The sequence below is a fragment of the Vulpes lagopus genome, chromosome 12 (assembly GCF_018345385.1).
Source record: "Vulpes lagopus strain Blue_001 chromosome 12, ASM1834538v1, whole genome shotgun sequence".
Lineage (NCBI taxonomy): Eukaryota > Metazoa > Chordata > Mammalia > Carnivora > Canidae > Vulpes > Vulpes lagopus.
In genome coordinates, this window is record NC_054835.1 from 23,456,921 (window position 1) to 23,472,308 (window position 15,388).

At 38.3% G+C, this 15,388-nt stretch overlaps 1 protein-coding gene across 2 annotated transcripts in view; it reads left to right on the plus strand.

The window, feature by feature from the left end:
- AP2B1 (adaptor related protein complex 2 subunit beta 1) overlaps window positions 1-15,388 on the plus strand; it is a 132,785-nt gene that overhangs the window by 89,295 nt on the left and 28,102 nt on the right. For both annotated transcript variants that reach the window (XM_041724558.1, XM_041724559.1), the window contains one exon: window positions 5,675-5,804. In XM_041724558.1, coding sequence (XP_041580492.1) covers window positions 5,675-5,804 — 130 coding nt within the window. The remainder of the gene's footprint in view (window positions 1-5,674; window positions 5,805-15,388) is intronic.

Consider the following 15,388-nt stretch of genomic DNA (forward strand, 5'->3'; position numbering starts at 1 on the left):
AGCCTGATTTTTCCCCTTATAAGTGATGACATCATTTTGTCTGGCTGCCCAAAGTTTTGAGGTCCAATAATTTTACTAGGATATTCCTAGTATTAACCAATCTTGGTCAGTTTTTCATGGAATAAGGTGTGCCCATTCAATGTGTACCTTGAAGTGTTTTACTGTAGGAAGATTCTTAGGGTTTATGTGTTTAAAATTTTTAATAGGGCAGCCCGGGTGGCTCAGCGGTTTAGCGTCACCTTCAGTCCAGGTTGTGATCCTGGAGACCCGGGATCGAGTCCCGTGTCAGGCTTCCTGCGTGAGGCCTGCTTCTCCCTCTGCCTGTGTCTCTGCCTCTTTCTTTCTCTCTGTGTCTCTCATGAATAAATAAATAAAATCTTTTAAAAAATAAAATAAAATTTTATTTTTTTAAGATTTTTATTTATTTATTTGAGAGAGAGAGTGTGTGTGAGCACACGTGAGCAGGGAGACAGGCAGATGGAGAGGGAGAAGCAGGCTCCTTTTTGAGTAGGGAGCCCCAATGTGGGACTTGATCCCAGGACTCTGAGATCATGGCCTGAGCTAAAGGCAGATTTATACACTCTATAAATGCAGATGCCTAAGTGACAGAGCCACCCAGCTAAATGCAGATGCCTAAGTGACAGAGCCACCCAGCTAAAGGCAGATTTATACACTCTATAAATGCAGATGCCTAAGTGACAGAACCACCCAGGTGCCCCCATATGTTTAAAGTTTTTGTTTGTTTGTTTGAAGTTTTATATCGTTCCATTGTTTGGATGTTCTTCTCTGGAGAACTATGTTTATATTAACTCTTCTTTGTCTATCTTTTATAAATACTTTTTTTCCTCCCTGATTTTTTCTTATCTGTAACTATTACAATATATACCTCATACCTTTTTTTACTCATAACCATAACACTGTTATCATACCAGAAATTCTCTAATATCCTTAAACATCCAATCTATGGGTTTTCACAGTTGTGTGATGTTTTTGTACAGTTTGTTTTGTCTGAACAGGGCCCCAATAAGGTCCCCATTTATACCAGTTGGTTGATAAGTATCTTAAGTCTCTTCTATAGATTTCTCCTCTCTGTTTTTTTTTTTTTTTTCTTGAAATTTATTTACAGGAGAAATTACATCTTTTATCTGTGGAGTTTCCCATAATCTAGATTTTGCCGATTACATCTATAAATTGGAGGCAGATCTATATAAGCATGATCAGATTTACACTTCATCCTCTGGCAAGAGTGCTACAGGGAAGGCAGTGATTTTATTCTCAGTATATACGGTACTTGCCATGTGGTCTCTTTTCTTCTGTGTAACTCTGTCCCTATCACTGTAATTGTGCTTTTTCTTTACTCTTTTGTATGTGAAATCACATAGTATGAAGGCTTTTGCATCTGGTTTCTTTTGCTTAGCGTAATGCTTGGAGATAAATCAGTAATCTGTTCCATTTTTTTTTTAAATCTGTTCCATTTTATTGATGAGTAGTATCCGTTGATGAGTATACCACGATTTGTTTACCTTTTACCAGTTGGTAGAATTTAGGGTTGTTTCCTGTTTTGTCTTCTATGATTAAAGCTGCTAGGAATATTCATAATCAAGTCTTTGTGTGAGTATATGTTTTCAGTTTTCCTGGGGAATTACCTAGAGTAGTATTGCTGGGGCATATGGTAAATGTGAGAGTTTTAGATATTGTATAGCCTTACCAATTTTAGCTGTTCTTATGAATATGCATTTTAATTTATTTCTCATTTCCCTAACAACTAATGATATTGAGCAATTTTTTCATCAGTGTATTGACCATTATATCTTTAGTGAAGTATCTGCTCAGATCTTTTTTTTTAAGATTTTATTTATTCATGAGAGACACAGAGAGAGAGAGAAAGAGAGAGAGGCAGAGACACAGGCAGAGGGAGAAGCAGGCTCAATGCAGGGAGCCTGATATGGGACTCCAGGATCACGCTCTGGGCTGAAGGTGGCGCTAAACCTCTGAGCCACCAGGGCTGCCCTGATCTTTCTTTTTTTTTTTTTTTAATTTTATTATCAAGTAGTAAAAGTTCTTTATGTATTATGGATACAAGACCTTTGTCAGATATATGTCTTACAAATATTTTCTCTGGTTTTATTTTCTTAAGAGTGTCTTTCAAAAAGTTTTGTATTTGCTTATGCTCTTTGTGTTCTAAGAAATCTTTGCCTGGCCTATGGATACAAAGGGGTTTTTTGTTGTTGTTTTAATAGAAGTGGTAGAGATTTAGCTCCTACATTAACTTTTATAATCCATTTTGAGATAATTTTTAAATATGGTATAAAATAAGAGTCAAAGTAAACTTTTTAAAATATATATAGCCTTGAAATCAGATAGTACAAACTCTCCATCTTAGTTCTTTTTTCAAAATTGTTTTGGCTGTTCTAGGTTCTTTACCTGATGGGATTTTGATTGAGAATGCAGTAAATATGTAGATAATTTCGGAGAGAATTGACATCAAACAATATTGAGTTTTAATCCATCAACTTGCTTTATTTAGGTCATCTTTAACTTCTCTTTGCACTGTTTTATAATTTCTCGTGTGCTTACATGTCTGTCAGATTTAAGTGTTTCATGGTTTTAATGGTATAGTAAATAACTTTCTTCTCATTTTAATATTTGTTTTTTACTGATATATAGAAGTAGAATTGATTTTTGTATGTTGAACTTTTATTGTACAACTTTGTTATATTCCCCTACTAGTTCCAGTAGCTTTCTTATAAATTTCTTACAGTTTTCTATATAGATAAATCGTTTTGTCTGTGAATAGAGACTGTTTTATCTTTTCTTTTTAGTTTTATGCCTTTTCTTTCCTTGCCTGACTATACTGGGATCTGCAGTAAATGTTCATGTGCTAAGAAGGGACTTCTTTGTCATGTTCTAGTTCTCTAGGGGAAAGCATTCAGTCTTTCACCATTAAATGCAGTGTTAACTGTAGATTTTTCATGGAGGTTGAGGGAGTTCCTTCTCTTCCTGGTTTGTTGAGTTTTACTATGAGTGGGAATTAAGTTGATTATGAATTATTAATTTATTACAAGTGGATAAAAATTAATGTCATGCTTCATTTATTGAAATGATCATGTGGTTCTTTTTTAGTCTATTTATATGGTGGCTCACAGGGATTGATTTTTTGACTGCTACTCCAATCTTGTATTCTTGGGATAAATCACGTCTGGTCAGGATATATTGTCTACTTTTATATATTGTTGAATCTGATTTGCTAAAATTTTTTGAGTATTTTTTTGCATCTGTGTTCTGGATGTAGTTTAGTTCATTTCTGGCATGATTTGTTATTTTTTTATTATTATTTCTTAGCTGGGTTTTACTGGCTCTCCTTTACTTCTCTTGTCTGGTCATCTCTTCCCCCCAGTTCTTCCTTCACTGTTACGTGTTCTCCTTTGGTGACTACAGTCATTTTATTAAGTGTATTTTCCCCTTCTGTATAAATGTTTCATAATTTCCATTTTTTTTAAATATTTTATTTCTTTATTGGAGAGAGAGAGCACAAATGAAGTGTGGGGAGGTGGAGGTGGAAAGGGAGAAGCGGGTTCCTAGCTGAGCAAGCTCAGCCATGGCTGAGTCCATGGCTCAATCCTAGGACCCTTAGATCATGACCTGAACAAAAGGCAGACGCTTAACCAGCTGAACCACCCAGGTGCCCCCATAATTTCCATTGTTTCTATGGCAATTTACTTTCAAGTATGTTTTGTTTGTAAAACAAAAGCTACTGCCATATTTCTATCCCAATATTGCCTTCAGACAGAGTTTGCTGACCATGAGAGCAAGATCACAAAAGCAGAATGGTTTTTTTTTATCTATAAATGTTATACCAAAATGAGTGATGTATATTCTCAGGATCACTTTATTTTATTTTGATACTCTGAAGCATAGTTTAGGAAAAAGAAAATGTTTCTTCTCCCTTCCTGTGATTTTTTAAAGATAGTCCCTACATACACTCTATAGTTATTTTATAAATATTATAGTCCCATCTTCCTTCCTGAGGCTAATTAGAAAACAAATTCAGGGATCCCTGGGTGGCGCAGCGGTTTGGCGCCTGCCTTTGGCCCAGGGCGCGATCCTGGAGACCCGGGATCGAATCCCACATCAGGCTCCCGGTGCATGGAGCCTGCTTCTCCCTCCGCCTGTGTCTCTGCCTCTCTCTCTCTCTCTGTGACTATCATAAATAAATAAAAAATTTAAAAAAAAATTTAAAAAAAAACAAAGAAAACAAATTCAATATAAATTTATGTTGTTCACTTGTGTATTTGTTATACCTGTAGGCCCACTTTTCCCTTTCTGCTCATTCTGTCTGAAAATTTATTCTTATATTTCTTGAACATAGACATGTCTGTTGTTGGGGCACCTAGGTAGCCCAGTCCGTTAATTGTCCAACTCTTGATTTCAGCTTAGGTCATGATCTCAGGGTAGTGAGGTTGAGCCCTGTACTGGGCTCCCGTGGTGGGTGAGAATCTTAAGCAGAACTCTCTCTCTCCCTCTGTCCCTCCCCCACTCCCTGTTTGGGTGCGTACTCCCGCTCTCTCAAAGCAAAAACAAAACACGTCTGCTTGTCATACATACTTGTTATTTATGTAACTCCAGACTCAGGTTTTTCCTATCTCTTTACTATTTTTGTATCGCTACTAGACAGGCTGCTCTGTGAAGTCAAACTGGTGGGTACACACTCCTGCCTTAGGTTTAGAAAGTGACCAGATTGTCCTAGTCATTTGGAATGTCTAAGTCAATCAGTGTTGCTTTACTTTCACTGACTCTGTTTCAGTGATTTTTGTCTTACATAGGTAAATAAAAAAGAAAATTAGAATTGCCAGTAAATAGGGGGATCCCTGGGTGGCTCAGTGGTATAGCGCCTGCCTTTGGCCCAGGACGCGATGCTGGAGTCCCAGGATCGAGTCCCACGTCAGGCTCCCAGCATGGAGCCTGCTTCTCCCTCCTCCTGTGTCTCTGCCTCGCTCTCTCTCTCTCTCTCTCTCTGTCTATGATAAATAAATAAATAAATCTTTAAAAAAAAATAATTGCCAGTATATAATCTGGATTGCTAAGACAGGGTATCAAGCTAGTGAAATAATGTCAATTTATTGTACTTTACAGAGTGTATATTCTTAAGTCATCTTTCTCCCAGGGATTATCTAAGGAAAAAAAAATTTTAAAGATTTTATTTATTTATTCATGAGAGAGAGAGGCAGAGACACAGGCAGAGGGAGAAGCAGTCTCCATGCAGGGAGCCCGATGTGGGACTCGATCCTAGGACTTCAGGATTGTGCCCTGGCCGAAGGCAGGTGCTAAACCTCTGAGCCACCCAGGGATCCGGGAAAAATGTTTTTTAAGAAAAGAGAGAAACTTATTAAATCTGACCCTCCAGTAGTGTGAAACATTAGAAACTAACAAAGCACTTCTGTACTTAATGAATGTTTTCTCCTTCCTCAGATCCATTTAATGGGAAATGGGTTATTTTGTAATCAGTGTTTTAGCAAATTAGGATTAAGCATCTTGGTTCCTGCTGTTCTTCCCATTTAATTTTATTAAAAATTATATTTCCTCCAAATGGAGTAAAAAGCCATTGAAATCCAAAGATGTGTCTAAATCATGCCTCCTTATTAACCTCTGGAATTTTTTAATCCTCTTTTCCTAGCTTTGGTGTCATCCCCAGCACTCCTCTGGCCATCCATACACCACTGATGCCAAACCAGAGTATTGATGTCTCCCTGCCTCTCAACACCCTGGGCCCGGTCATGAAGATGGAACCTCTGAATAACCTGCAGGTTAGGGTTTTACTTCAAGTGCAACTTGATATCTTTCCAATTTTTTCATTTATATATAAATAACCCCTCTTTTTTCCTCAGATTTGGTCATGGAACATTCAGGTTTGAAGTAACTATGGAAAAGTTTGCTTGTTTGTTTGTTTGTTTGTTTGTTTAAAGAGCAGAGGGGAGGGACAGACGGAGAGGTAGAGAGAATCTTAAGTAGGCTCCGAGCCCAAAACAGGGCTCAGTCTCATGACTCTGAGATCATGTCCTGAGCTAAAATCAAGAGTTGGACGTTTAACCAACTTAGCCACCCTGGTGCCCTTTATTTTTTATTTTTTAAAAATTCATATTGGTGCTTGGCTGGCTCAGTTGGTAGAGCATGCTACTCTTGATCCTTGGGGTCATGATTTCAAGCCTCACATTGGATGTAGAGTTTAATTTAAAAATAAAAACAGATTGGGGTGTGTGGGTGGCTCAGTCAATTAAGTGTCTGCCTTCAGCTCAGATCATGATCCCAGAATCCCGGGATCAGGATCAAGACCCACATTGGGCTTCCTGCTCACAGGAAGTTTGTTTCTTCCTCTCCCTCTACTCCTCCCCCTGCTGGTGCTCATTCTCTCTCTCAAATACATAAAAAATTTAAAATATATGTATATAAAAATAAATAAAAATAAAAGCAGATTATAAAAGCATACAAGGGCACCTGGATGGCTCAGTCAGTTAAGAGTTCAAATCTTGGTCTCAGCTCAGTCTTGATCTCAGGGTTGTGAGTTCAGGCACAACTTTTATTTTTTTTACTTTAAAAAATAAAGTCATACCTTGACATGGGAAGGTACTCATTCTTTTACTCAACAAACATTTTAAACTTTTAAAGATCTTATTTATAAACCTTTTTTCTAAAGATTTTTATAGTGAATTTTTATTTATAAAAGAATAAATTTACATAGTGGTTGTCTTTGAACATGCAACCACAAATACAGTTACCTGGATTTAAAGGCCCCCTCTTAGCACATAACCATGATAAGTAGCAGCATCTTACAGGAGCTCAGAACTTTATCAGATCTACTAGAGCCTCGATCTTGAAAATACTGGTATTTTTTAGAATGCATAAGTACTAGCTGAGAATTTCATTCAGTTTTCATCTGTTTTGAATTTCTCTTTGAAATATAAGCCTTCTGGGGTTCAAGCAACATGAAGGCAGACTAGTAAGCTTGAGTGTAGCAGTGTTGAAGGATTATGAATACAGATATAAGCTGTAGATATAGGGGGTTTTGAAGTGCTCAAAAAAAAAAAAATGAAGTGCTCATAAGGTCAAGAGAGACAGCCCTGGGTCCACCTGAGATTGGAAACTGTAACTGATCTCTACACAGAGTTGGTACCCTGGAAGGGGAACTGGAAAAAGTGTTTCCATTACGACAGGGGATGGAGAAGTTTCTCTCTGACCAGTGTTCTGGATACCCTCTTATGACAAATCCGAGGCCCAATGTTTTGCCACACATGACATAATATATGGGCATATAGTCCAAATGTATACAAGATATGTAGGTACAGTGTTCTCCAAATCAATAAGTTAATGTAAAATTGGTCCCAGACTGGTAAAACCCAGGGAACCTGGCAGAAGCCAATGCACAGCAGTCCTTTGGCAAAGCTCTGAACTTCAGGGCCGTCAGGACTCCCAGCTGAAAAGAAAATCTCTTTTGGAAGTGAGTTCACAGGAGTGCCTGGGTGGTTCAGTCAGTTAAACATCTGCCTTCGGCTCAGGTCATGATCTCGGAGTCCTAGGATTAAGTCCTGTATCAGGCTTCTTGCTCAGCAGGAGTCTGCTTCTTCCTCTCCCTCTGCACCCCGTCCCCCCAATTCTTCTCTCTCTCTCTCTCAAATAAATAAAATCTTTATTTTTTAAAAAGATTTTATTTATTTATTCGTGATAGACAGAGAGAGAGAGGCAGAGACACAGAGGGAGAAGCAGGCTCCATGCCCGGAGCCTGACGCGGGACTTGATCCCGGGACTCCAGGATCACGCCCTGGGCCAAAGGCAGGCACCAAACCTCTGAGCCACCCAGGGATCCCCAAATAAAATCTTTTTTAAAAAAAAAAAAAAAAAAAAAAAAAAAAAGGGCAGCCTGGGTGGCTCAGCGGTTTAGCGCCACCTTCAGCCCAGGGCTTGATCCTGGAGACCCAGGATCGAGTCCCATGTCGGGCTCCCCGTGTGGAGCCTGCTTCTCCCTCTGCGCCTCTGTCTGTCTGTCTCTCATGAATAAATAAATAAAAATCTTTAAAAAATAAAAATAAAATAAAAATTTTTTAAAAAGCCTCACAAATTGAACCATAAAAAGAGGGAAATTTGTACTATGAAAAACAGAAGAGCAGACTGGATGAGTATTTCCCCTTCCACCAAGAACTTAAAATGAATAGTTTAAATGAGACTAAAAATACAAAATATGTTTAAAATGATTAAAGAAAAATAATCTTCCACTTCCCAGTCAAGACAGGTGGGATGGATACCATTGCTTAATCTCTGGAAATACCAGTGTGAGATCCTAGTCTTATTGATGGTGAGACATAGACAGTACAATTACTTGGAGTTACGACTAATATTCTTTGGTAGTTTAAATACCAGCACACCTGTTCACCAGTTCACTACATTATTGCCACAATTAGTGGATGCCTCTTTCTCGGTAAAGGGTATAATGATTTGGAGCAAAGATGAGTGAGTCATGATGGAACTTGGCTCAGGCTAGAAGAATAAAACAAGGATTACTGTACAGATGGAATTGGCTGTTACTATGATGAGAGCAGTGTGTTAAGGGGCTTTTCCAGCACAGAATCCTGAAGTAAGGAACTAACCCAAATCTACACCTGCTCCTTTTTCATTGAAATCTAACCTCCTGTTGGCCCATAGAGCCTCCAGCACAGTATTTGAGGACAGTCAGCATGAATGCAAGAATGCTTTACTTTAGAACTAGGAAAGGGAATTTGGGTCACAAAAACCAGGGCAAAATTTTCTGTTCTTAAAACAAAAAGGAAACAATAAATAAATGAATGTCAGTTTGCCTTCCTATTTGTATTTCCATTTCTTATGCAGTGAAATGAGCATCCCAAATAAGGAACTCTCATAAGAGCAGTTGCATCTTAGTCCAAAGCCTTCCCTCAAAAGTATTGATTAAGACTAATAAGTTTGGGATCCCTGGGTGGCGCAGCGGTTTGGCGCCTGCCTTTGGCCCAGGGCGCGATCCTGGAGACCCGGGATCGAATCCCACGTCGGGCTCCCGGTGCATGGAGCCTGCTTCTCCCTCTGCCTGTGTCTCTGCCTCTCTCTCTCTCTCTGTGACTATCATAAATAAATAAAAATTAAAAAAAAAAAAAAGACTAATAAGTTTTTGTTTTTGCAAACCTGAAGTACAAGAAGCAAGCTTTTAAAAATTTCCCATCTTCTTTCAGGGATGTGATAATTATGGTTGTTTTCTCACTAATTGACATTTCCCAGTGGAGAAAATAAGCAAAAAGTTAAACACTTTTTTTTTCTCCTTTGAGCAGCTCTATTTAATGTCTCCTGGTGCTAGTTGAAAGGAATGGCTAGCTTAAGGTGGGTGGGTTACTTTAGATTTTGGCTTCCATCCTGTACTTGTCCCAGTATAAACAAAAAGAATCAAATATTAACTCCAACAAGCTTAGGTCATAAAGATCCAGGTAAAGCCAGGTAAAAATTGACTGGCATTTAAACATTATATTTGCATAGTGCTTAATTTCAAGAACTCATGTGGGAAAATTAGTGCTTTCCTCCTTTAGACCATAAAATCAAGAAAGAAAAGATGGGGTTTGAGGAAATGAAATTTTGAAGGCAGTGTGAGTTTAACTGTTTTGGCTAATTTCGTATCAATATATAGGACAGATAAACCCAACTAACTGCCAGAACTGTCGTTATAGCACCAGTACAAAAATATTTCATTACAGTGCTTATCAAACTACTTACTGGCTTACAGTCCGTCGGGAACACTATTGAAAAGTTAAAAACACTGTTCTCTCTTAAAATGTAAAATAGATTCTACCTTAGAGACAAGAATTGGGTACCTAGTAGAGATGTGAGCCTAGAAAATGTCTCTACTGTACTGATGTTGGTTGTGTTAAAGCCTTTGTGAATTCAACTTATCAATAGTACACAAAGTTTAGCTTGCCTCTGGTGGTATCTTCTCTTGAGTTTATTTATAGCATACAGTTATATTCTTTTAAAAAGAAAATTGATTCCATCTATTTAAATAAAACAAAAACATTAACAAATGTCTAAATGAATTCTTTCTAAATGAGTCTTCTCTGACTCTGATATCCTTGACTTTCATCTGTGTTAGTTGCTTAGAAATATTTTCCCAGTGTTTCTTCTTCAAACTTGACCCCTGGCAAGTGTCTGCTTCTTCAAGTGTCTGCAAAAAAATAATAGACTTAGGGATCCCTGGGTGGCGCAACAGTTTGGCTCCTGCCTTTGGCCCAGGGCGCAATCCCGGAGACCCAGGATCAAATCCCACATAGGGCTCCCGGTGCATGGAGCCTGCTTCTCCCTCTGCCTGTGTCTCTGCCTCTCTCTCTCTCTCTCTCTCTGTGACTATCATAAATTAAAAAAAAATAGACTTACAACATAACCTATGCGAATCCTGGGCTTTGTACAAATGCTGTAGAGTTCTTATAGCTGCTTGGCTTCCTTTCTCACTGAGATCATTGGTTTTAATTTTGTCCATTGTTTAAAAACAATATGAAGAGTCAACTGGTTTCTTTTTTTCCTTTTTTTTTTTTTAGATTTTTATTTATTTATTCATGAGAGACACAGAGGCAGAGACATGGGCAGGGAGCCTGACGCAGGACTCGATCCCAGGACCCTGGGATCACGACCTGAGCCAGTGGCAGATGCTCAACCACTGAGTCACCCACACACCCAAGAGTCAACTAGTTCTGTAGTTCGCTAACAAGAGCCCAGTCCCCAGCCTTCTCTCCCCAACTTGGCCCCAGTTTCTTTCCCCTAGTCAATCTCTCTTGCCTCTTGAAACTTTTTGTATTTACTTCTCTGTCTCTGAATAATATGCTTGTATTGTGACTTCTGGATTTTTTCCATTAGGTGTCCTTGACATCTTTCCACACTCACTGATGTCCTCTTCATGCCTATGTCCTGTCATCCCATTTCCCCAACAGAGCTAGCTAAGAATTTGCTTTAATCAGAGTTCAGTGTTTACATTATTTTTTTAAAGATTTTATTTATTGATTCAGGGTTGGGGGAGGAGCAGAGGGAGAGGGACAAACAGATTCCCCCCTGAGCAGGGAGCCTGACACGGAGCTCAATCCCATGACACTGGTTGGGGTTCAGTCTGTTAAACACTGACTGAACCACTCAGGCACCCCTGGTGTTTTAAGTTATTAGGACTATACTTCAAAACTGAGCTATAAAGTGTAATTATTTTTTTCTCCATAAAACTTTTTGTATGTAGTTGGACACTTAACTATTAATACCTGTCTCTTCTTGTTTGCTTAATTTTTTGTGTTTTTAACTATAATTCAGTCCCAACTTCCCATGAGATCAGACTCTTCCATCACTTTCTTGAAGTCTCCCCTGGAGTCTTTTTTTTTTTTTTTTTCTAAGATTTTATTTATTTATTCATGAGAGACAGAGAAGCAGAGACACACACAGGCAGAGGGAAAAGCAGACTCCATGCTGGGAGCCCGACGTGGGACTTGATTCCGGGACTCCAGGATCACGCCCTGGGCTGAAGGCAGAGGCGCTAAACTGCCCAGCCACCCAGGGATCTCCCTGCTGTAGTCTTTTGACCTGCTCTATTCAGGATTGATTCTTTTGTGAGTGAAATATGGCTGTCATCCTGGGATCTCCCTTCATCATCACTCTTCAGTTCATTGCCTCTCTTCTATGTTGGGTCTCCTATTGTTCTTTTCTTTACTTTCTCACTTCGATGAAAAACATTCGTCAGTAACTTCCTGAGAGTGAGTATATAGACAATAAAGTTTTTCAAGTTTCATGTGTTATAAAATGTCGTCTTCATGCTTCATGCTTTATAACATTCTAGGTTAGAAATCATTTTCTTCCTAATCTGATGCCATTATGATTCTTGATGTTTTTTTTTTCCTGCATGGTGTTCTCTCATTGAAAGCTTGTAAGATCCTTTCTTTATCTCTTATGTTCTGAAATTTCACAGTGATGTGCCTCAAGAGGTATGACTCCCTTTTTACCTATTATACTAGGTACTCATTGGGCTCTTTCATTTTGTTTGTTTTTCATTGGGCTCTTTCAAAGTGGAAACTTGTAGCCCTCAGTCCTGGGAATTTTTTTTTTTTTTTTTTAATTTTTGTAGCTTTCCCTTTATTTTCTGTTTCTCTTAAGAGAAGTCTTGTCATTGGATGTTAACCCTTCTGGGCCAATTCGTGTTTTTCCCTCTTATTTCCCATCTCTTTCTCCTTTTGCTTTACTTTCTAAAAAATTTTTATGGAAAATTCTTAACATTACAGAAGTAAACACAATAGTGTAATGAGTCTCTGTAAACCATATCCATCATTGAGCATCAGTGATTATCCATGTTAATATTATTTCATCTATACCCCTCTCCACAGCCCTATTCCATATTATTTTGAGGCAAATCTCAGACATACCGTTTTGTCTGTAAATATTTCAATATATATATTTAAAGCAGAAGGTTTCTTTTTAAAAATACAACCACAATAACTGCTGTACACATTAAAAAATTAGTAAAAATTCCTTAACATGAAACACCCGGTGTCTAGGTTTCCAGTTATTTCAGTACCTTAAACTGTTTTGTTTTTATTGTTGCTATTTGTTTGAATCAGTAAGGTGCATATGTTATGATGGCTTAGTATGTCATAATTCTCTTTGGCTATACTGTTCATTATGATGGGTACTAGCCATATGTGGCTATATAAATTGAAATTAATTAAAATTAAATAAGGATCTCATTTTCCTGGTTGCATTGGCCACATTTCAAATGCACACGTGGCTAGTAGTTTCTAGATTGGGCATTGTGGAAGTAGAATTTTTCCACCTTTGCAGGAAGTTTTCTTGAACGGTACTCATCTGTGGGTTCTCTTTTTTTTTTTTTTTTTTATCTTTGGTTTTCAGCGATTTAACCATTAGGGACCTAGGTGTTTTCCTTGTGTTTGGCTGGGGGGTCACTAACGTTGGATCTATATAAGTCAATAGTTTCTCCTAAATTTGGGAAAATTTTGCCATTATTTCTTCAAATTTTCCCTGCCCAATTCTCTCTCTTCTTCTGGAACTCCAGTTATACAAAAAATGTTAAACCACTTGATATTGTCCTTCAGATTACTGAAGCTGTTCTTTCCATCTTCTTTCTCTCTGTTCTTCGGATTGGATAATTCCTATTGATCTGTCTTCAAGTATATCAACTCTTCTGTATGCTACAGCCTTCTGTTAAATTCATCCAGTATAATTTCCGTTTCACAAATTGTACTTTTTATTTCTAGGATTTCTGTTTGGTTCTTTGCTAAAATTCCCCCTTTGTTCACTCAGGAGTACAACTGGAGAAACTTGTTTCACCTTCTACTCTGCATCCTAACTCTACCCTTTGGCCATCCCTTGGACCTAAGGCTATGCTTACTGACCCTCAGGAAAAAAGATTAGTAGAAGTATCTCAACTAGGCCCTGAAAACAGTGTTAGGTCTGTCTGCTAGGAGATTCTGTGTATTTTATTTGGGCATATCTCTTGGGTTCTGAGGATTCTTCTGTCCATGGGTTGCAGGGAGGCCAGAGGAGAATCACAGAGTATGTCTTTCTAAACCATGAGACCCAAGACCAGAGCTCCAGTTTACTCTTCACTGTGGGCAGCTGGAATCCTCTGTCAGTACTTTTACATCTGTCTGCTTGGGCTGGCTTAATTTTTTCAAAAATTATCTTTGACTCTCTTGTCTAGAATATAAAGGCTTTCTGCCAGCTTTCTGGCAGCTATATTAGGCAAGATGACGGGAGAGTCTCAGCTTTGATTATGCATAAATTCACTGAATCCACCATCCCTCGACCATGTCTGCCATTCCCTTCAAAGTACCATGTATTTTATCCTCTAAAAGAATGAGTTTTTACCTTTTTTTGCAGGGACTGAGGGGCTAAGGTAGCTTAGAGTGGTGGGTAGGGATTTAGGACTCCAACAGCATCTTAATCTTCATTCTTTCCCCTCCATACAGTTCCAGAGGTGCTGCCAATCCTGTGTGTAATTTATACCTTTAATTTTTTTTTCTGTAATTATGGCAGAATTTCTTCCAGGAAGAAGAAAATTTAGTTATGATTTTTGGTCTACTGTCTTTACCCGAAAGTCTAATAGCACCTTTATAAAAATCCTTCCTTCCTTCTATACCAGTTTATAATTAGGACCCTTAAGAGGTAAAATATGGATAAAGAATTGGGGTTTTCCCAATGGTTTATCAATCTATCGCCTTTAAACCCCACATAAGGATTGTTTGATAAGAGGATGAATGTTAGTTAATGAAAATACCTTTTGGTTTTTTGTCTTTGAATGTCTCTTGTAAAACAACTTCTATTCATCTTTTTTTTTTTTTAAGACTTTTTTATTTATTTGAGAAAGAGATTGTGAGCATGAGCTGTGGGGCAAGGGCAGGGGCAGAGGGAGAAGGAGACTCTGCTGACTGGGGAGCCCAATGCAGGGCTTGATTCCAAGACCCTGAGATCATGACCTGAGCAGAAGGCAGACACTTAACCAACTGAGCCACCCAGGTGCCCCAACTTCTGTTCATTTTAACCTTTGAATAATTAGGGCAGAAAGTGCTGAAAATCCCAGCTGCAAAGAACACAATCTTATAATCCTGTTTATTCATAACTTTAAGATCTTTGTCAACCAAAAGGGTTTGTTTGCTTTTTTGTTTTTTGGGGGTTTTTTTGGTTTTTTGTTTTGTTTTTTGTTTTTTTACCAGCGTGTGGCCCTGAGAAAATTCTGTCCCTTGCTACTCCTACATTTGAGTCCCAGGCTGTGAGACAATCAGTTGCAGATGGTGCCTGTCCCTGATATTTCATGGCTTACATATGTCAGTTCACACTCAGAAAGCTCACAGCTGTAGCTATTGTACCAGAAAAACTGATAAATGCTTCCAAATGGAAGACCTTTCAGCAGCTTCTATCAGATGAAGCGAACCAGCTTGGCATTTGCTGACTTTTCTAGACTGTTGTGCAAGCCAAACAAAATCAGTATTAAAACCCTCCTTTGGTCTTCCAGGATCCATAGTTGAGGACTGTGCACTCTGATGGCTTTTATGGGACTGCTTGCTGCTTGAATAGATGTGGAGTCCTTGAAGTGGTGGATTTTATGGGAACTATAAGAGGTTCCCAAGTTGGACAGATAGACCCAGTACTGAAAATAACCCCTGTAGACAGGCTAGAACCTGAAATATTCCGTTAGCAATATGTAGGTCATCGAGGCTTGGTTATGAAGGATGAAAAGATTTTACTACTAAAGAAAAGAGAATCTTATTTTCTGTGATTGCTGATTCCAATTTGATATATTTTTCATGTTTCATCTGAGAAATTAGAGTTATCTTACATACTAGATATTGCTTTTTTACTCAAT